The sequence below is a fragment of the Tinamus guttatus genome, unplaced genomic scaffold (genome assembly GCF_059628265.1).
Source record: "Tinamus guttatus ecotype Peru unplaced genomic scaffold, ASM5962826v1 Tinamus_guttatus_pri_ptg000248l, whole genome shotgun sequence".
Lineage (NCBI taxonomy): Eukaryota > Metazoa > Chordata > Aves > Tinamiformes > Tinamidae > Tinamus > Tinamus guttatus.
The window spans coordinates 945,925-968,655 of NW_028288782.1; the positions used below are offsets into that span (position 1 = coordinate 945,925).

At 44.8% G+C, this 22,731-nt stretch overlaps 1 protein-coding gene across 1 annotated transcript in view; it reads left to right on the top strand.

Moving 5' to 3' along the window:
* LOC148594385 (ATPase family AAA domain-containing protein 2-like) overlaps positions 1-22,731 on the top strand; it is a 102,474-nt gene that overhangs the window by 72,373 nt on the left and 7,370 nt on the right. Inside the window, exons 2-8 of the mRNA XM_088526644.1 lie at positions 18,373-18,556; positions 19,052-19,237; positions 19,720-19,852; positions 20,000-20,196; positions 21,355-21,512; positions 21,870-21,991; positions 22,088-22,200. Of these exons, the coding sequence (XP_088382770.1) occupies positions 18,373-18,556; positions 19,052-19,237; positions 19,720-19,852; positions 20,000-20,196; positions 21,355-21,512; positions 21,870-21,991; positions 22,088-22,200 (1,093 nt within the window). The remainder of the gene's footprint in view (positions 1-18,372; positions 18,557-19,051; positions 19,238-19,719; positions 19,853-19,999; positions 20,197-21,354; positions 21,513-21,869; positions 21,992-22,087; positions 22,201-22,731) is intronic.

Sequence of the window (22,731 nt, forward strand, 5' to 3'; positions counted from 1 at the left end):
AAGAGTCCCATTGTGAGGTCATCCATTGTGATGTGACTACAGACCCACTGTGAGGTCATCCACTGTGAGGTCATCCATTGCGAGGTCATCCATTGTGATGTCACTAGAGACCCATTGTCAGGTGGTCCAACATGAGGTCATGCATTTTGAGGTCTTCCATTTTGAGGTCATCCATTGTGAGATGTTCTATTGTGAGGTCGCAAGAGTCCCATTGTGAGGTCATCCATTGTGATGTCACCACAGACCCATTGTGAGGTCATCCATTGTGAGGTCGTCCATTGTGAGGTCGTCCATTGTGATGTCGTCCATTGTGATGTCGTCCATTGTGATGTCGTCCATTGTGAGGTTGTCCATTGTGAGGTCGTCCATTGTGATGTCATTAGAGGCCCATTGTAAGGTCATCCATTGTGATGTCGTCCATTGTGAGGTCATCCACTGTGAGGTGTTCTATTGTGAGGTCACAAGAGGTCATCCATTGTGGGGTCATCCATTGTGATGTCATCCATTGTGAGGTCATCCATTGTGATGTCATTAGAGACCCATTGTGAGGTCATCAATTGTGAGGTCTTCTATTGTGAGGTCACAAGAGTCCCATTTTGAGGTCATCCATTGTGATGTTGTCCATTGTGAGGTCATCCATTGTGATGTCATTAGAGACCCATTGTGAGGTCATCCATTGTGAGGTCATCCATTGTGAGGTCATCCATTGTGATGTCATTAGAGACCCATTGTGAGGTCGTCCAATATGAGGTCATGCATTTTGAGGTCTTCCATTGTGAGGTCATCCATTGTGAGATGTTCTATTGTGAGGTCGGAAGAGTCCCATTGTGAGGTCATCCATTGTGATGTCGTACATTGTGAGGTCATCCATTGTGAGCTCATCCATTGTGAGGTCTTCCATTGTGAGGTCACAAGAGTCCCATTGTGAGGTCATCCATTGTGATGTCATTAGATTCCCATTGTGAGGTTGTCCATTGTGATGTCGTCCATTGTGAGGTGATCCATTGTAATGTCATTAGAGTCCCATTGTAAGGTCGTTCGTTATGATGTCGTCCATTGTGAGGTCATCCATTGTGAGGTCACAAGAGTCCCATTGTGAGGTGATCCATTGTGATGACGTCCATTGTGAGGTCATCCATTGTGATGTCATTAGAGACCCATTGTGAGGTCGTCCATTGTGAGGTCATCCATTGTGATGTCGTCCATTGTGAGGTCATTCTTTGTGAGATGTTCTATTGTGAGGTAACAAGACTCCCATTGTGAGGTCATCCATTGTGAGGTCGTCCATTGTTAGGTCTTCCAATGTGAGGTTAGAAGAGTCTCATTGTGAAGTCATCCATTGTGATGTCGTCCATTGTGAGGTAATCCATTGTGATGTCATTAGAGGGCCATTGTCAGGTCATCCATTGTGAGGTCATCCATTGTGTAGTCTTCTATTGTCAGGTCAGAAGAGTCCCATTTTGAGGTCATCCATTGTGATGTCGTCCATTGTGAGGTCATCCAGTGTGAGGTCACAAGAGTCCTATTGTGAGGTCATCCATTGTGATGTCGTCCATTGTGAGGTCATCCAGTGTGAGGTCACAAGAGTCCTATTGTGAGGTCGTCCATTGTGATGTCGTCCATTGTGACGTCATCCACTGTGATGTCATTACAGACCCATTGTGAGGTCGTCCATTTTGAGGTCATCCATTGTGAGGTCTTCCATTGTGAGGTCACAAGAGTCCCATTGTGAAGTCATCCATTGTGATGTCGTCCATTGTGAGGTCATGCATTGTGAGGTCATCCATTGTGAGGTTTTCCATTGTGAGGTCACAAGATTCCCATTGTGAGGTCATCCATTCTGATGTCGCCCATTGTGAGGTCATCCATTGTGAGGTCATCCATTCTGATGTCATTAGAGGCCCATTGTGAGGTCATCCTTTGTGAGGTGTTCTATTGTGAGGTAACAAGAGTCCCATTGTGAGGTCATCCATTGTGATGTCATCCGTTGTGAGGTGATCCATTGTGATGTCATTAGAGACCCATTGTGAGGTCATCCATTGTGATGTCGTCCATTGTGAGGTTATCCATTGTGAGGTCACAAGAGTCCCATTTTGAGGTCATGCATTGTGAATTCGTCCATTGTGACGTCATCCACTGTGATGTCATCAGAGGCCCATTGTGAGGTCATCCATTGTGATGTCGTCCATTGTGAGGTCATCCATTGTGAGGTCACAAGAATTCCATTGTGAGGTCATCCAGTGTGATGTCGTCCATTGTGAGGTCTTCCTTTGTGAGGTCACAAGAGTCCCATTGTGAGGTCATCCATTGTGATGTCGTCCATTGTGAGGTCATCCACTGTGATGTCATTAGAGGCCCATTGTGAGGTCATCCATTGTGAGGTCATCCATTGTGAGGTCTTTCATTGTGAGGTCACAAGAGTCCCATTGTGAGGTCATCCATTGTGATGTCATTAGAGGCCCATTGTGAGGTCATCCATTGTGAGGTCATCCATTGTGAGGTCATCCATTGTGAGGTCTTCCATTGTGAGGTCACAAGAGTCCCAATGTGAGGTCATCCATTGTGGTGTCGTCCATTGTGAGGTGATCCATTGTGATGTCATTAGAGGCCCATTGTGAGGTCATCCATTATGAGGTCATGCATTGTGAGGTCTTCCATTGTAAGTTCACAAAAATCCCATTGTGAGGTCATCCATTGTGATGTCGTCCATTGTGAGGTCATCCATTGTGATGTCATTAGAGGCCCATTGTGAGGTCATCCATTGTGAGGTCATCCATTTTGAGGTCTTCCATTGTAAGTTCACAAAAATCCCATTGTGAGGTCATCCATTGTGATGTCGTCCATTGTGAGGTCATCCATTGTGATGTCATTAGAGGCCCATTGTGAGGTCGTCCATTGTGAGGTAATCCATTGTGAGGTCTTCCATTGTGAGGTCACAAGAGACCCATTATGAGGTCATCCATTGTGACGTCATCTAGTGTGAGGTCTTCCATTGTGAGGTCACAAGAGTCCCATTGTGAGGTCATCCATTGTGATGTCGTCCACTGTGAGGTCATCCATTGTGATGTCGCTAGAGACCCATTGTGAGGTCATCCATTGTGAGGTCATCCATTGTTAGGTCTTCCATTGTGAGGTCACAAGAGTCCCATTGTAAGGTCATCCATTGTGATGTCATCCATTGTGAAGTCATCCTTTGTGCGGTCATCCATTGTGAGGTCTTCCATTGTGAGGTCTCAAGAGTCCCATTGTCAGGTCATCCATTGTGATGTCTTCCATTGTGCGGTCATCCATTGTGATGTCTTCCATTGTGAGGTCAACCATTGCGATGTCACAAGAGTCCCATTGTGAGGTCGTCCATTGTGATGTCGTCCATTGTGAGGTCATCCATTCTGAGCTCACAAGAGACCCATTGTGAGGTCGTCCATTATGAGGTCATCCATTGTGAGGTCTTCCATTGTGAGGTCACAAGAGTCCCATTGTGAGGTCATCCATTGTGATGTCGTCCATTGTGAGGTCTTCCATTGGCAGGTCTCACATTGTCAGCTCACAAGAGTCCCATTGTGAGGTCATCCATTGTGATGTCATCCATTGTGAGGTGATCCATTGTGATGTCATTAAAGGCCCATTGTGAGGTCATCCATTGTGAGGTCATCTATTGTGTGGTCCTCTATTGTGAGGTCACAAGAGTCCCATTGTGAGGTCATCCATTGTGATGTTGTCCATTGTGAGGTCATCCATTGTGAGGTCATCCATTGTGAGGTGATCCATTGTGATGTCATTAGAGGCCCATTGTGAGGTCATCCATTGTGAGGTCATCCATTGTGATGTCATTGAAGGCCCATTGTGAGGTCATCCATTGTAATGTCGTCCACTGTGAGGTCATCCATAGTGATGTCACTAGAGATCCACTGTGAGGTCATCCATCGTGAGGTCATCCATTTTTAGGTCTTCCATTGTGAGGTCACAAGAGTCCCATTGTGAGGTCATCCATTGTGAGGTCATCCATTGTGATGTCATTAAAGGCCCATTGTGAGGTCATCCATTGTGATGTCGTCCATTGTGAGGTCATCCATTGTGATGTCATCCATTGTGAGGTCATTAGATGCTTATTGTTACGTCGTCCATTATGAGGTCATCCATTGTGAAGTCTTCCATTGTGAGGTCACAAGAGTCCCATTGTGAGGTCATCCATTGTGATGTCGTCCACTGTGAGGTCATCCATTGTGATGTCGCTAGAGACCCATTGTGAGGTCATCCATTGTGAGGTCATCCATTGTTAGGTCTTCCATTGTGAGGTCACAAGAGTCCCATTGTAAGGTCATCCATTGTGATGTCGTCCATTGTGAGGTCATCCATTGGCAGGTCTCACATTGTCAGCTCACAAGAGTCCCGTTGTGAGGTCATCCATTGTAAGGTCATCCATTGTGAGGTCATCCATTGTGATGTCATTAGAGGCCCATTGTGAGATCATCCATTGTGATGTCGTCCATTGTGAGGTCATCCATTGTGATGTCATTAGAGGCCCATCGTGAGGTCATCCATCGTGATGTCATCCATCGTGATGTCATCCATCGTGATGTCATCCATCGTGAGGTCATCCATCGTGAGGTCATCCATCGTGAGGTCATCCATTGTGATGTCGTCCATTGTGATGTCGTCCATTGTGAGGTCATCCATTGTGATTTCATTAGAGGCACATTGTGAGGTCATCTATTGTGAGGTCATCCATTGTGACGTCTTCCATTGTGAGGTCATCCACTGTGAGGTGTTCTATTGTGAGGTCACAAGAGGTCATCCATTGTGGGGTCATCCATTGTGATGTCATCCATTGTGAGGTCATCCATTGTGATGTCACTAGAGATCCACTGTGAGGTCATCCATCGTGAGGTCATCCATTTTTAGGTCTTCCATTGTGAGGTCACAAGAGTCCCATTGTGAGGTCATCCATTGTGAGGTCATCCATTGTGATGTCATTAAAGGCCCATTGTGAGGTCATCCATTGTGATGTCGTCCATTGTGAGGTCATCCATTGTGATGTCATCCATTGTGAGGTCATTAGATGCTTATTGTTACGTCGTCCATTATGAGGTCATCCATTGTGAAGTCTTCCATTGTGAGGTCACAAGAGTCCCATTGTGAGGTCATCCATTGTGATGTCGTCCACTGTGAGGTCATCCATTGTGATGTCGCTAGAGACCCATTGTGAGGTCATCCATTGTGAGGTCATCCATTGTTAGGTCTTCCATTGTGAGGTCACAAGAGTCCCATTGTAAGGTCATCCATTGTGATGTCGTCCATTGTGAGGTCATCCATTGGCAGGTCTCACATTGTCAGCTCACAAGAGTCCCGTTGTGAGGTCATCCATTGTAAGGTCATCCATTGTGAGGTCATCCATTGTGATGTCATTAGAGGCCCATTGTGAGATCATCCATTGTGATGTCGTCCATTGTGAGGTCATCCATTGTGATGTCATTAGAGGCCCATCGTGAGGTCATCCATCGTGATGTCATCCATCGTGAGGTCATCCATCGTGAGGTCATCCATCGTGAGGTCATCCATCGTGAGGTCATCCATTGTGATGTCGTCCATTGTGATGTCGTCCATTGTGAGGTCATCCATTGTGATTTCATTAGAGGCACATTGTGAGGTCATCTATTGTGAGGTCATCCATTGTGACGTCTTCCATTGTGAGGTCATCCACTGTGAGGTGTTCTATTGTGAGGTCACAAGAGGTCATCCATTGTGGGGTCATCCATTGTGATGTCATCCATTGTGAGGTCATCCATTGTGATGTCATTAGAGACCCATTGTGAGGTCATCAATTGTGAGGTCTTCCATTGTGAGGTCACAAGAGTCCCATTGTGAGGTCATCCATTGTCATGTCGTCCATTGTGAGGTCATCCATTGTGAGATGTTCTCTTGTTAGGTCGTAAGGGTCCCATTGTGAGGTCATCCATTGTGATGTGACTACAGACCCATTGTGAGGTCATCCATTGTGAGGTCATCCATTGTGAGGTCATTAGAGACCCATTGTGAGGTCGTCCAGTATGAGGTCATGCATTTTGAGGTCTTCCATTGTGAGGTCATCCATTGTGAGATGTTCTTTTGTGAGGTCGCAAGAGTCCCATTGTGAGGTCATCCATTGTGATGTCGTACATTGTGAGGTCATCCATTGTGAGATGTTCTATTGTGAGGTCGCAAGAGTCCCATTGTGAGGTCATCCATTGTGATGTCGTACATTGTGAGGTCATCCATTGTGAGATGTTCTATTGTGAGGTCGCAAGAGTCCCATTGTGAGGTCATCCATTGTGAGGTCTTCCATTGTGAGGTCACAAGAGTCCCATTGTGAGGTCATCCATTGTGATGTCTTTAGATTCCCATTGTGAGGTTGTCCATTGTGATGTCTTCCATTGCGAGGTCATCCATTGTGAGGTCTCAAGAGTCCCATTGTGAGGTTGTCCATTGTGATGTCGTCCATTGTGAGGTCATCCATTGTAATGTCATTAGAGGCCCATTATGAGGTCGTGCGTTATGATGTCGTCCATTGTGAGGTCATCCATTGTGAGGTCACAAGAGTCCCATTGTGAGGTGATCCATTGTGATGACGTCCATTGTGAGGTCATCCACTGTGATGTCATTAGAGGCCCATTGTGAGGTCGTCCATTGTGAGGTCATCCATTGTGATGTCGTCCATTGTGAGGTCATTCTTTGTGAGGTGTTCTATTGTGAGGTAACAAGACTCCCATTGTGAGGTCATCCATTGTGAGGTCGTCCATTGTTAGGTCTTCCAATGTGAGGTTGGAAGAGTCTCATTGTGAAGTCATCCATTGTGATGTCGTCCATTGTGAGGTCATCCATTGTGATGTCCTTAGAGGCCCATTGTCAGGTCATCCATTGTGAGGTCATCCATTGTGTGGTCTTCTGTTGTCAGGTCAGAAGAGTCCCATTTTGAGGTCATCCATTGTGGTGTCGTCCATTGTGAGGTCATTAGAGACCCATTGTGAGGTCGTCCAATATGAGGTCATGCATTTTGAGGTCTTCCATTGTGAGGTCATCCATTGTGAGATGTTCTGTTGTGAGGTCGCAAGAGTCCCATTGTGAGGTCATCCATTGTGATTTCGTACATTGTGAGGTCATCCATTGTGAGCTCATCCATTGTGAGGTCTTCCATTGTGAGGTCACAAGAGTCCCATTGTGAGGTCATCCACTGTGATGTCATTAGATTCCCATTGTGAGGTCATCCATTGTGATGTCGTCCACTGTGAGATCATCCATTGTGATGTCGCTAGAGACCCATTGTGAGGTCATCCATTTTGAGGTCATCCATTGTTAGGTCTTCCATTGTGAGGTCACAAGAGTCCCATTGTAAGGTCATCCATTGTGATGTCGTCCATTGCGAAGTCATCCTTTGTGAGGTCATCCATTGTGAGGTCTTCCATTGTGAGGTCTCAAGAGTCCCATTGTCAGGTCATCCATTGTGATGTCTTCCATTGTGCGGTCATCCATTGTGATGTCTTCCATTGTGAGGTCAACCATTGCGACGTCACAAGAGTCCCATTGTGAGGTCGTCCATTGTGATGTCGTCCATTGTGAGGTCATCCATTGTGATGTCATTAGAGGCCCATTGTCAGGTCATCCATTGTGAGGTCATCCATTGTGTGGTCTTCTATTGTCAGGTCAGAAGAGTCCCATTTTGAGGTCATCCATTGTGATGTCGTCCATTGTGAGGTCATCCAGTGTGATTTCATTAGAGGCACATTGTGAGGTCATCTATTGTGAGGTCATCCATTGTGACGTCTTCCATTGTGAGGTCATCCACTGTGAGGTGTTCTATTGTGAGGTCACAAGAGGTCATCCATTGTGGGGTCATCCATTGTGATGTCATCCATTGTGAGGTCATCCATTGTGATGTCATTAGAGACCCATTGTGAGGTCATCAATTGTGAGGTCTTCCATTGTGAGGTCACAAGAGTCCCATTGTGAGGTCATCCATTGTCATGTCGTCCATTGTGAGGTCATCCATTGTGAGATGTTCTCTTGTTAGGTCGTAAGGGTCCCATTGTGAGGTCATCCATTGTGATGTGACTACAGACCCATTGTGAGGTCATCCATTGTGAGGTCATCCATTGTGAGGTCATTAGAGACCCATTGTGAGGTCGTCCAGTATGAGGTCATGCATTTTGAGGTCTTCCATTGTGAGGTCATCCATTGTGAGATGTTCTTTTGTGAGGTCGCAAGAGTCCCATTGTGAGGTCATCCATTGTGATGTCGTACATTGTGAGGTCATCCATTGTGAGATGTTCTATTGTGAGGTCGCAAGAGTCCCATTGTGAGGTCATCCATTGTGATGTCGTACATTGTGAGGTCATCCATTGTGAGATGTTCTATTGTGAGGTCGCAAGAGTCCCATTGTGAGGTCATCCATTGTGAGGTCTTCCATTGTGAGGTCACAAGAGTCCCATTGTGAGGTCATCCATTGTGATGTCTTTAGATTCCCATTGTGAGGTTGTCCATTGTGATGTCTTCCATTGCGAGGTCATCCATTGTGAGGTCTCAAGAGTCCCATTGTGAGGTTGTCCATTGTGATGTCGTCCATTGTGAGGTCATCCATTGTAATGTCATTAGAGGCCCATTATGAGGTCGTGCGTTATGATGTCGTCCATTGTGAGGTCATCCATTGTGAGGTCACAAGAGTCCCATTGTGAGGTGATCCATTGTGATGACGTCCATTGTGAGGTCATCCACTGTGATGTCATTAGAGGCCCATTGTGAGGTCGTCCATTGTGAGGTCATCCATTGTGATGTCGTCCATTGTGAGGTCATTCTTTGTGAGGTGTTCTATTGTGAGGTAACAAGACTCCCATTGTGAGGTCATCCATTGTGAGGTCGTCCATTGTTAGGTCTTCCAATGTGAGGTTGGAAGAGTCTCATTGTGAAGTCATCCATTGTGATGTCGTCCATTGTGAGGTCATCCATTGTGATGTCCTTAGAGGCCCATTGTCAGGTCATCCATTGTGAGGTCATCCATTGTGTGGTCTTCTATTGTCAGGTCAGAAGAGTCCCATTTTGAGGTCATCCATTGTGATGTCGTCCATTGTGAGGTCATTAGAGACCCATTGTGAGGTCGTCCAATATGAGGTCATGCATTTTGAGGTCTTCCATTGTGAGGTCATCCATTGTGAGATGTTCTGTTGTGAGGTCGCAAGAGTCCCATTGTGAGGTCATCCATTGTGATTTCGTACATTGTGAGGTCATCCATTGTGAGCTCATCCATTGTGAGGTCTTCCATTGTGAGGTCACAAGAGTCCCATTGTGAGGTCATCCACTGTGATGTCATTAGATTCCCATTGTGAGGTCATCCATTGTGATGTCGTCCACTGTGAGATCATCCATTGTGATGTCGCTAGAGACCCATTGTGAGGTCATCCATTTTGAGGTCATCCATTGTTAGGTCTTCCATTGTGAGGTCACAAGAGTCCCATTGTAAGGTCATCCATTGTGATGTCGTCCATTGCGAAGTCATCCTTTGTGAGGTCATCCATTGTGAGGTCTTCCATTGTGAGGTCTCAAGAGTCCCATTGTCAGGTCATCCATTGTGATGTCTTCCATTGTGCGGTCATCCATTGTGATGTCTTCCATTGTGAGGTCAACCATTGCGACGTCACAAGAGTCCCATTGTGAGGTCGTCCATTGTGATGTCGTCCATTGTGATGTCGTCCATTGTGAGGTCATCCATTGTGATGTCATTAGAGGCCCATTGTCAGGTCATCCATTGTGAGGTCATCCATTGTGTGGTCTTCTATTGTCAGGTCAGAAGAGTCCCATTTTGAGGTCATCCATTGTGATGTCGTCCATTGTGAGGTCATCCAGTGTGAGGTCACAAGAGTCCTATTGTGAGGTCATCCATTGTGATGTCGTCCATTGTGACGTCATCCACTCTGATGTCATTACAGGCCCATTGTGAGGTCGTCCATTGTGAGGTCATCCATTGTGAGGTCTTCCATTGTGAGGTCACAAGAGTCCCATTGTGAGGTCATCCATTGTGATGTCGTCCATTGTGAGGTCATGCATTGTGAGATCATCCATTGTGAGGTTTTCCATTGTGAGGTCACAAGATTCCCATTGTGAGGTCATCCATTTTGATGTCGCCCATTGTGAGGTCATCCATTGTGAGGTCATCCATTCTGATGTCATTAGAGGCCCATTGTGAGGTCATCCTTTGTGAGGTGTTCTATTGTGAGGTCACAAGAGTCCCATTGTGAGGTCATCCATTGTGATGTCATCCGTTGTGAGGTGATCCATTGTGATGTCATTAGAGACCCATTGTGAGGTCATCCATTGTGATGTCGTCCATTGTGAGGTCACAAGAGTCCCATTGTGAGGTCATCCATTGTGATGTCGTCCATTGTGACGTCATCCACTGTGATGTCATCAGAGGCCCATTGTGAGGTCATCCATCGTGATGTCGTCCATTGTGAGGTCATCCATTGTGAGGTCACAAGAATTCCATTGTGAGTTCATCCAGTGTGATGTCGTCCATTGTGAGGTCTTCCTTTGTGAGGTCACAAGAGTCTCATTGAGAGGTCATCCATTCTGATGTCGTCCATTGTGAAGTCATCCATTGTGAGGTCTTCCATTGTGAGGTCATCCATTCTGAGGTCACAAGAGTCCCATTGTGAGGTCATGCACTGTGATGCCATCCATTGTGAGGTTTTCCATTGTGAGGTCACAAGAGTCCCATTGTGAGGTCATCCATTGTGATGTCGTCCATTGTGAGGTCATCCATTGTGATGTCATTAGAGGCCCATTGTCCGGTCATCCATTATGAGGTCATGCATTGTGAGGTCTTCCATTGTGAGGTCACAAGAGTCCCATTGTGAGGTCATGCATTGTGATGTCGTCCATTGTGAGGTCATCCATTGTGATGTCATTAGAGGCCCATTGTGATGTCATCCATTGTGATGTCATCCATTTTGAGGTCTTCCATTGTGAGGTCACTAGAATCCCATTGTGAGGTCATCCATTGTGATGTCGTCCATTGTGAGGTCATCCATTGTGATGTCATTAGAGGCCCATTGTGAGGTCGTCCATTGTGAGGTCATCCATTGTGAGGTCTTCCATTGTGAGGTCACAAGAGGCCCATTATGAGGTCATCCATTGTGACGTCATCTAGTGTGAGGTCTTCCATTGTGAGGTCACAAGAGTCCCATTGTAAGGTCATCCCTTGCGATGTCGTCTATTGTGAGGTCATCTCTTGTGATGTCTTCCATTGTGAGGTCATCCATAGTGAGGTCACAAGAGTACCATTATAAGGTCTTCCATTGTGATGTCGTCCATTGTGAGATCATCCATTATGATGTAATTAGAGGCCCATTGTGAGGTCGTCCATTATGAGGTCATGCATTGTGAAGTCTTGCATTGTGAGGTCACAAGAGTCCCATTGTGAGGTCATGCATTGTGATGTCGTCCATTGTGAGGTCATGCATTGTTAGGTCTTCCATTGAGAGGTCACAAGAGTCCCATTGGGAGGTCATCCATTGTGATGTCATCCATTGTGAGGTGATCCATTGTGATGTCATTAGAGGCCCATTGTGAGGTCATCCATTGTGAGGTCTTCCATTGTGAGGTCACAAGAGTCACATTGTGAGGTCATCCATTGTGATGTCTCCCATTGTGAGGTCATCCATTCTTATGTCATTAGAGGCCCATTGTGAGGTCGTCCATTGTGATGTCGTCCATTGTGAGGTCATCCATTGTGAGGTCTTCCATTGTGAGTTCATCCATTGTGAGGTCTTCCATTGTGAGGTCTCAAGAGTCCCATTGTGCGGTCATCCATTGTGATGTCTTCCATTGTGAGGTCATCCATTGCGAGGTCACAAGAGTCCCATTGTGAGGTCATCCATTGTGAGGTCACAAGAGGCCCATTGTGAGGTCATGCATTGTGAGGTCATGCATTGTGAGGTCATGCATTGTGAGGTCATGCATTGTGAGGTCATCCATTGTGAGGTCATCCATTGTGAGGTCATCCTTTGTGAGGTGTTCTATTGTGAGGTAACAAGAGTCCCATTGTTAGGTCATCCATTGTGATGTCATCCGTTGTGAGGTGATCCATTGTGATGTCACTAGAGACCCATTGTGAGGTCGTCCATTGTGAGGTCTTCCATTGTGAGGTCATCCATTGTGAGGTCATCCATTGTGATGTCGTCCATTGTGAGGTCATCCATTGTGAGGTGGCAAGAGTCCCATTGTGAGGTCATCCATTGTGATGTCGTCCATTGTGACGTCATCCACTGTGATGTCATTAGAGGCCCATTGTGAGGTCATCCATTGTGAGGTCATCCATTGTGAGTTCATCCATTGTGAGGTCACAAGTGTCCCATTGTGAGGTTATCCATTGTGATGTCGTCCATTGTGAGGTCATCCTTTGTGAGGTCATCCATTGTGATGTCATTAGAGGCCCATTGTGAGGTCATCCATTGTGATGTCCTTCATTGTGAGGTCCTCCATTGTGATGTCCTTAGAGACACATTGTGAGGTCGTCTATTGTGAGGTCATCCATTGTGACGTCTTCCATTGTGAGGTCCCAAGAGTCCCATTGTTAGGTCATCCTTTGTGATGTCGTCCATTGTGACGTCATCCATTGTGATGTCATTAGAGGCCCATTGTGCGGTCGTCCATTATGAGGTCATCCATTGTGAGGTCTTCCATTGTGAGGTCACAAGAGCCCCATTGTGAGGTCATCCATTGTGATGTCATCCATTGTGAGGTCATCCATTGGGATGTCATTAGAGCCCCATTGTTAGGTCGTCCATTGTGAGGTCATCTATTGTGAGGTCATCCATTATGAGGTTACAAGAGTCCCATTGTAAGGTCATCCAATGTGATGTCGTCCATTGTGAGGTCATCCATTGTGATGTCGTCCATTGTGAGGTCATCCATTGTTTTGTCGTCCATAGTGAGGTAATCCATTGTGAGGTCTTGCATTATGAGGTCATCCATTGTGATGTCATTAGAGGCCCATTGTGAGGTCGTCCATTGTGAGGTCATCCACTGTGAGGACTTCCATTGTGAGGTCTTCCATTGTGAGGTCTTCCATTGTTCTAGCCCTCTCATGACAACACAATGGATGACCTCACAATGGATGACCTTACAATGGGCCTCTAATCACCTCACAATGGATGACCTCACAATGGACAACATGACAATGGATGACCTCACAATGGGACTCTTGTGACCTCACAATGGAAGACCTCACAGTGCAGGACATCACAATGGACAACCTCACAATGGTCCTCTAATGACCTCACAATGGATGACCTCACAATGCACGACAGCACAATGGATGACCTCACAATGGGACTCTTGTGACCTCACAATGGAAGACCTCACAATGGACGACATCACAATGGACGACCTCAAAATGGGTCTCTAATGACATCACAATGGACTACATCACAATGGGACTCTTGTAACCTCACAATGGAAGACCTCACAATGTACGACATCACAATGGACGACCTCACCATGGGTCTCTAATGACATCACAATGGATGACCTCACAATGGGACACTTGTGACCTCACAATAGAACACCTCACAATAGATGACCTCACAGCGGGCTACATCACAATGGATGACTTCACAATGGGACTCTTGTGACCTCACAATGGAAGACCTCACAATGCATGACCTCACAATGCATGACCTCACAATGGATGACCTCACAATGGGACTCTTGTGACCTCACAAGCGATGACCTCACAATGGATGAGCTCACAATGGACAACATCACAACGGATGACCTCACAATGGGACTCTTGTGACCTCACAAGCGATGACCTCACAATGGATGACCTCACAATGGACAACATCACAACGGATGACCTCACAGTGGGACTCTTGTGACCTCACAAGCGATGACCTCACAATGGATGACCTCACAATGGACAACATGACAACGGATGACCTCACAGTGGGACTCTTGAGACCTCACAATGGAAGACCGCACAATGGAAGACCTCACAATGGATGACCTCACAATGGGCCTCTAATGACATCACAATGGATGACCTCAGAATGGACGACATCACAATGGATGACCTCACAATGGGACTCTTGTGACATCACAATGGAAGACCTCACAATGGACAACATCACAATGGATGACCTCACAATGGGCCTCTAATGACATCACTATGGATGACCTCACAATGGACGACATCACAATGGATGACCTCACAATGGGGCTCTTGTGACCTCACAATGGATGACCTCACAATGGATGACCTCACAATGGATGACCTCACAATGGGTCTCTATTGACCTCACTGTGGATGACCTCACAATGGAAGGCATCACAATGGATGACCTCACAGTGGACGACATCAGAACGGATGACCTCACAATGGAAGACCTCACAATGGGCCTCTAATGACATCACAGTGGCTGACCTCACAATGGACAACATCACAATGGATGACCTTACAATGGGACTCTTGTGACCTCACAATGGATAACCTCACAATGGAAGACATCACAATGGATGACCTCACCATGGACGACATCACAATGGATGACCTCACAATGGGACTCTTGTGACCTCACAATGGAAGACCTCACAATGGATGTCCTCACAATGGATGACCTCACAATGGGTCCCTAGTGACATCACAATGGATGACCTCACAGTGGATGACCTCACATTGGATGACCTCACAATGGGCCTCTAATGAGATCACAATGGATGACCTCACAGTGGATGACCTCACAATGGACGACATCACAATGGATGACCTCACAATGGGACTCTTGCCACCTCACAATGGAAGACCTCACAATGGATGACCTCACAATTGACGACCTCACAATGGGCCTCTAATGACATCACAATGGATGACCTCACAATGGACGACATCACAATGGATGAGCTCACAATGGGACATGCGCAGTGCACCCCTCCCCTCCATGCCGGGTTGTGGCGGAACCGTGCGGCACCGGGAGGCAGTTGCCGGTCCCCCGCGGTCCCCATGGACACAGCGGAGCCGGTTGCGGAACGGCCTTTACTGTCGCCCTGGAAACACGGGCGGGTAGAGCGGGACCGGGAGGGATTTGGGGTGGATAGAAAAAGTAAAATAATAATAATAAAAAGAAGAAATAATAACAATATGAAGTAATAATAATAAGAGGAAATAATAATAATAAGAGGAAATAATAATAAGAAGAAATAATATTAATATTAATAATAATAATAATCTGCAGTGGCCGCTGGGGGTCATTTTTGGGCCTGAGCTGGCTGGGAAAGAACACACGACACTTAAGCTGTAACACAGGAATGTAGAAAGAAGGGGGACATTAAAGGAGCCCGGATTTCCCCCCTAGGTGTGTGGTTCTTCCCCTGCACCCACACACATGCTTTCTTGCCCTCAACATCACTCGCACCGAGGGCTGCGGGACACCCCTGAAAGAAGAACAAAAATAATAAAAATTAAAAAGAAATAATTAGAAAAAGAAATAAATAATAATAATAATAATGATAATAATGGCCAGCTGCCATGGGGATTTTTTGGGGCCTGCTTCTTTAGCTTATTTAGAACGAAACCCACTCTAGCATGAAGTTAAAAATACAGAAAAAGCATTTTTGCTACTTAATATCTTTTAATATCATTTGTTGTATTAAGTATTTAGGAAATATGTTTTCAGGCAGATGTTTCTGAAATGCCTGTCTTTTGTTACACACATTTGCTTTCCAACGCTTAAAAATAAAAGTCTTCCAGCTTTCCCTTCAGTTAGGAGGAGACTTTCTTTTTAATTGCAGTCAAGTGTCTTCCCATTAACGTTTGGAAAGACGACTGAAAGGGGGTTCACGAGGCTCGAACAAGCATGAGAGCAAGTCTGGCTGATGCCAGTGCCATGCAAATGGACATGGCCGTTAGTGATTTTAACTCATTGTGTTAGAGGGATTTTTCCAGGGTTTCTGATGGAACCTTCTGTAGGCTGCAGCTTACTTTAAGGTGTAAACTTATTCTGTTGACTTGATCTTTAGGTCCAGTTTGGTGTGGGTGGTCTTTCTGAGCATGTTGCAGTGTTAAAAGAGATGGTGATTTTTCTGCTGCTTTATCCGGAAGAGAAATTCAAAATTCAGCCCCCAAGGTAACACACCTTTACAAAACTCTAATTCAGCTGTCTAGGGGAGGATACACTGAGGCATCAATATATTTTTTCTGTGCTACAAACATTTGGGCATTGTTGAGTTTTTTTTTTTTTTTAGTAGTAAAAATAATTTATTTAAAATGTATAAAATCTTGAGTATACACAGGTTCAAAATGTAAGCAAAGGCCTTGGCATGATAGAAGACCTGGTTTGTGGTGCTATAAAAAGGGAGTATCACTTGCCTTAATCTATTAATACTAGGGGTTCTGCCTCTGCCTTTTGACTCAAGACAAGCTATAATGCAAGCACTTTGTTTCTAGGCTAGAAAAGAGATTTTCAAGATTCACACACGAAACTGGACCCCTAAACCACGTGACACGTTCCTTGATGAGCTGGCTGAAAAAGCTGCTGGTAAGTTCAAAAATGAAGCGAGTTCCTGCATGTGACTGAGTCTGCAGGAGTTTCAGCTCGTGGCGCGTGGCAGGGGGGAACCAGGCTCTTGCACCTCGCTGCACAACTAGCCAGGGAGCCAGCTGCGTGTCCTCAAAGCCATCAGAGTGAGACACTTCCATCCACTTATTGCTTTACTTTCTGTCTCTCCAAACAGCAAGTGGCTTTTGGGGCAACTTCCTCGGGAGAAAAGTTTTGCTTAGAAGGTTCAGGAGAAAAGTCTGGCTGGTTTGTAAGCGTGCAGGGTGGCTAACAAAACCTCTGTAGTGCAGCAACACTTTTCACATTTCCTATTAGACTGTTTTAACCTGCATGCAAAGTCTTTGCATGTTGCACTTTGGCACCTTGACCTTTCTGTGTTGCCACAGCCTGACATAATGCTCCATTTGATGTTCTGTTTTATTAGGATACTGTGGTGCTGATATCAAGTCCGCATGTGCTGAAGCCGCCCTCCGTGCTTTGCGACGCCGCTACCCTCAGATACACAGAACCCCTGAGAAACTGCAGCTAGATGTCTCTTCAATTAAAATAACAGCAAAAGATTTTTTCATGGCTATGGAAAGAATTGTACCAGTTTCACAGAGGTTTGCGGCTTTGCCCGGACAGGCATTATCACCCATTTTTAAACCACTGCTTAATAAGACTTTTCAGAGAACTTTACGAGTCCTGCAGAGAGTATTTCCCCACGCAGAACTTGTCCTAAAGAAGGACCAGCAGCAAGGCAGGACCATAACATGTACAGCTGGTTAAAACTACTTGTTGTTTTAGCTATCATCATTTCACCTCATATGAATTGAAGTATTTGTGGATCACACTGTGCGATGTGTGAGATCACATGCATCAGATTTCCTGGCAACATCCTGCTGGCTTTTCTACCTGGAGACTTGCTAGGTTCATTTTTATTGGTAGAACAGGCAGAAAGCCACAACAAATGCAAGCAGAGATGCTAGGTGATCCATAATTATTTCCCCTCTCTCTTCTCTGCTTCTACCTTCTCCTCCCTGAGTGATCTTGGAGGATCTTTATGCAGAAGATGTGTTGATCTACACACCCTGGCTTAGGAGTCTTGAGACAAAGGCCAGTTGGTGGCCATCACATTCACTTAATTCCCATACTTTTACTGTGGGACACAGATTCCAGACACACACAGCCTGGTGGGTTGTGTGGGTGTCTAGCAAGTACAGGAGTTGTTGCTGATAATCACATTTCTTTGTTCTTGGGGCAAAAAAGGGACTTTTTCCCAATAAAGAAATATAACTTTTGCAAAACATAAGACTTAGGCGAACTTTGTAGAGCCTTGAGCAATCTCTTTAGACCTGTGGTAGGATCAAGTCTTCAAAAATCGCATTTAGTGTGAGCCCATCCAAGGGAGAAAGAGAAGATCAGTGGGTTTTGGGGCTGCTTTGGAAGCTGTATTAGAGTGAGACATGCAGACTATCCAGGCAAGTTAACAAACCCTTCTTGTCTTCCAGATGATATGAATGCTACTTTACAAAGCGATTTCATCTGGAGTGATGAGGAGTCACTTTCAGCCTTTGAAGATGAGGAGACTTTTCCTGAAAAGACTTGTCGAAAGAAGAAAAACTTCCTTGACTTCAAGAGGTAAATGCCTGTCCCCTTTTAGGTTCAGAATCTTCAGCTTGCTGTGTCTTTGGAAAGAGATTATGCTGCTTGTGTCTTCTCTCAAGAGAAACTTGAAACAGAGCAAATTAACATTTATGTCTTTATTCATCACTATGTGTTTTAAACTTGCTATTTTCTAATTTTGTTCCAGAAATGCTTCTCACCAGCCAAGGTGTCACAGGCCAAGGCTCTTGCTCTCTGGAGAGCCAGACCGTGGGCAAAGCTCCCACTTGGCCCCTGCAGTCATACACGCCCTGGAAAAGTTTCCAGTTTATACCCTGGACCTGCCAGTTCTGCTTGCTAGTGCCTCATCACCAGAGGAAATATGTGCACAGGTATCTTTTTTTTTTTCCTTCTTTCTTTGATCTCATGAGATTCACTGTCTGTCTGTAAACTGCTCAAGTGAGGTAAGTGAAATTGTTAATGGAGGTGGTCTGCTTTTACTGTACTTTGCTACTATATTATAACATTATGACCTTTGATGAGAGATGGACACGTAAGCACAGATGTTCTATTGAGTCGTGCGGCTCTTTAGAAGTTAACTTACATGTAAGCAGTCTTGCAATCAGGCAGCAATCTGGATCTCTGTCTGTGTAGCTCTCTCAATTTTTGAGTCAAATCAGAAATTTTACTCTACTATTAATAAGTTTTGCATGGTGAGGTGTGTGGGGCTTTTTGTTTTTTTGGGATTTTTTTTTGGTTGGTTGTTTTTGTTTTTTGTACTTTGCCTGTATGCACTTCTATTTTATTAGGCCAGTTTGATGCGTAGTTATTTATGAGCAGCCTGTGCTCCTGGTTCATTGCTCTTACCAAAGCTTTCATTTTACTAGTTTATCCGAGAAGCTCAGAGCACAGCATCAAGTATAATTTATATTCCACGGATCGATGTATGGTGGGAAACAGCTGGCGTTGCATTGAAAACTACTTTTACAACGTTATTAGAGAACATTCCAGCATTTGCTCCGGATTTGTTGCTTGCAACAGCAAACGTATCGTACATGGATCTCCAAGAGGAGGTATTTCTGTCAACACTTTTCCCAATTCTTCTATTCAGTTTAATTTTATGAATCTTTTAAGTATACAAATACTGTCCTCCCTCAAGCAAATGGATCCTTTTATTACGAGGACACCCTTCTGAATCATGTAGATTTGCTTAGACACAAAACAGCGCTGAGAACGTTTGTCTCGGTTGTTTTGTGAGTCAAGGGACTCGCTTCCACTTCAGCAGGAAACCTCAAAGGTGGGGGATGTCATCACTCTGTCAGTGCATCGTGTGCTCGTCCATTCCCTGAGCTTAAATTCTAGAGCTTTTCCTCAAAGAAGATATTTTATTTGCCATCCTGACCTAAAGAAATCTAGCCTTTGATCACCGGGAAGATAACATTATTATTATTATTATTATTATTATTATTCAGATCATTATTAAGCTTAATTTAAAAAATCCTCTTTTTGATGTAGTGATCTTTTACCTGAAATGTCTTTCCTTCTCATGCCATAGATACAGGAGTTGTTTATTGAAGATTATGGAGAAGTTTTCGATATCCCATTGCCTGCTAAGGAAGAGAGAAGCAACTTTTTTGAGGACTTATTAAGTCAAGCTGCTAAACCTCCTGCATCTAGAAGGAAAGCAGGTGAGCCTATTCTATAGATAAAAATTTGCTAACTGTATGTTAACAGCCTTACAGTATTTGTTTTGGTAGTGGGTTTCCTATCAGTAACTCTGTGTGTGCTCCTATTTGAGTGCTGCGGATGGAATAAACTTTTCTGGTTCCCTTAAGCTCGGCAGGCCCTGGAAGTGCTGCCGGTGGCGCCGCCGCCTGAACCTCGGGAACCACCACGGGGAGAAACGCAAGGGGCAGAGGAGCAGGAGGAGGAGGCCCTTGGTGCACTTACCGTTTTCTTAAGGGATGTTACTCTCAGACTTGCTACTGACGGACGTTTCAAGGCCTTCACAAACCCTGTTGATGCAGATGAGGTAAACTGCTCTGGGTCTGTAATACTGTACTGTCTGGGTGTATTTTTAACTGCCCGGTGTTGGTGTGCTCTAGCGAAAGGCTTATCTTTAGCACTGCGCTAAAAGGATTTCTTTTTGGAGGAGAAAAAAGTGTTTTGTATTTTATTTTGCTGACTCCCTGAGGCTCTTCGATGTCCTTTTTCTGAGTAGTCACTGAAAGCCCTGGTTTCCTCCTAGAAAGTCAGAGCAGCTACCACCAGAGTTTGCCTGGGAAAAGACTTTGATATGTAGGTATGCTACAACTCTGAAATAAACAGTCAGATTTCTTTGGGGCTGTTGGAATAAAGCCTAAAGCTCTCGCCACGTGTTTGTTGGCTGTCAGTGGTTCCTCTGGGAACAGGAGAAGAGCAGATGTTTGCAAAAAAAATTGAAGATTCCGCCTGCCATTTTGTCTCTGGCTCCCCAGTATAGGATCAGCCATAAATGACATGTGGTTTCATCTTCCCCCAAAACTTCCAAGTCCCTCTTTTTCTCATTTAATTTACTGAATTAGCCTGTTAAGATGGGGGCATATACTTCAGAGTTAGTTGCAAATTTAATACAGCTGTGTATCAGCAAGGGCCCTGTTCCTCTGGGCATCCCTCATCTTTCCCTTCCAGGCTCTTGACATGTGAATAGTCTAAACAAATAGAGGTGTCCTCACCTAAACTAGCCTTGAGGCTCCTCTCACGCTCCCAGTAAGGACAGAATTAGCTCTGCTCCAGATATCTCCTCCTAAGGGAGATGCCTAGAGCAGCTGCTTCCAAAGGGCAATTCCGGCAGCGGATTTCCTGCTGCCCAGAGCAGAGCCTGGCTCGGGTGGCTCAATCCAATGTATTTACTGCGATGTTCTGAAGCTGAAGGAAGCAAATCCTGCTCTGCATGTCTGTTCCCTTTGCTGTCCCACACACGCTCCCCAGCTTCCTGCTGCCTTTCTTCTCCCTTCCAGTGTGTCTCTTCAAAGCCCTTTGAAAGAGCCCTTCCTTTTTCAAGCAGCTAAGTGGTTAATTCCACTATCTGCTCATAATGTCACAAATATTCAGGGTTTTTAAGAAGTCATTATTTGAATTTATTAAAATAATGTGGGTAGATACTGTGTAAGTCTAATAAAACCTCTGAACGCGTCTATTTAATTTGTAGGTACATGATTATATCACAGTTATTAAACAGCCAATGGACCTTTCAACAATTCTCTCTAAAATTGACTTGCACCAATATATAACTGCAGGAGATTTTCTGAAAGATATTGATCTAATCTGTAGCAGTGCCTTAGAATACAAGCCAGATAGAGAAGCTGGAGGTGAGGATAGCTCTTTATCCCTCATTTAGACAACATTTAAAATGTATAGATTGAGAAGAGTTGTCTCTTTACAATGGCCTTGGGATTAGCTCCCTTGAAACATCCACAGAGAGCATTTCTGGCCACTTTAAAAACTGGTGTAATGTTAAATTATTTAGAGATGAAATTATGTGCAATAGGTGCTAATGAAGATGTAGTGCCTCTGCCTTGATTATTAACTTTTATGTTCTTCTGCCAAAACTATTCACTGAAATAGCTTGCAAAACCTCTTTGGGAAAAGAGTTCATCTTTTCCATATGATCCAAATCAAGGATTTCACTTAGCTAGTGGCAAACACTCAGTTCTGACTGTCAACTGATCGTCTCATTAGAGACAAAGCTTGTGCCCTGAGAGATGCTGCCCATGAAGTGAAGGAGGAAATGGATAAAGACTTGGAACAACTTTGTGAAGAAATGAAAGAGTCTCGTGAGAAAAGAGGTATGTATTCCAACCCTCGGGATTTGAAGACTTGCCTCAGTATTTGTAAGTAGAAATGTGAGACCAACTTTTTTGCTGTCCGTTCTTCATTGCAAGGCTGCAGCTCTTCACAGGATGTGCCATCTCACTACGAGGTGATGCCACAGCAGCCCTCTGTTTCTGGATGTAATAAACAAGATAACAAGTGTAACGAAAGAATAGAGATGCCAGTGATGCCTGGAGCCTGCCCTACAGCACTGCCTAATGGCAAGTTGCTTTTTCTTTTTAGATTTTTTTTTCTTTTTTTCTCCCCACCAACAGGCTTTCTGGGTGATGTTGCTAATGCCATTGGTATCCTTCTCGTGACAAGGTTTCTGCCGGTGGAAACTTTGCCAAGGATTTCACCCGTCTGTTTTGTGCAATATTCTGTAAATAGAAAGAAGGGTGGGGTTTTTTTGTTTTCCTTTGTGGAAGGCATAAGGACAAAAACAGTTTTAAACAGGTTATCTGAATCATAAAACTTTACTGAGAATTTTCTTTATCCTTCAGTTACTTTCTTGAAATGGTCTCTTTTTAACTCTTCCCAGCATTCACTCTGCTTTTGATCTTTACTGGTTTTATAAGAGATTTGAAGAAGAGCTTTTCTCCAAAGGCTTTTTTGCTATTCATCTCTATTAGTTCATGTAATGAGACAGTAAGCAACTTTACCCAATAGGCAGACAATAGGACTGCAAAGCAAGGCTAAAGTAGGAATTTTCTGC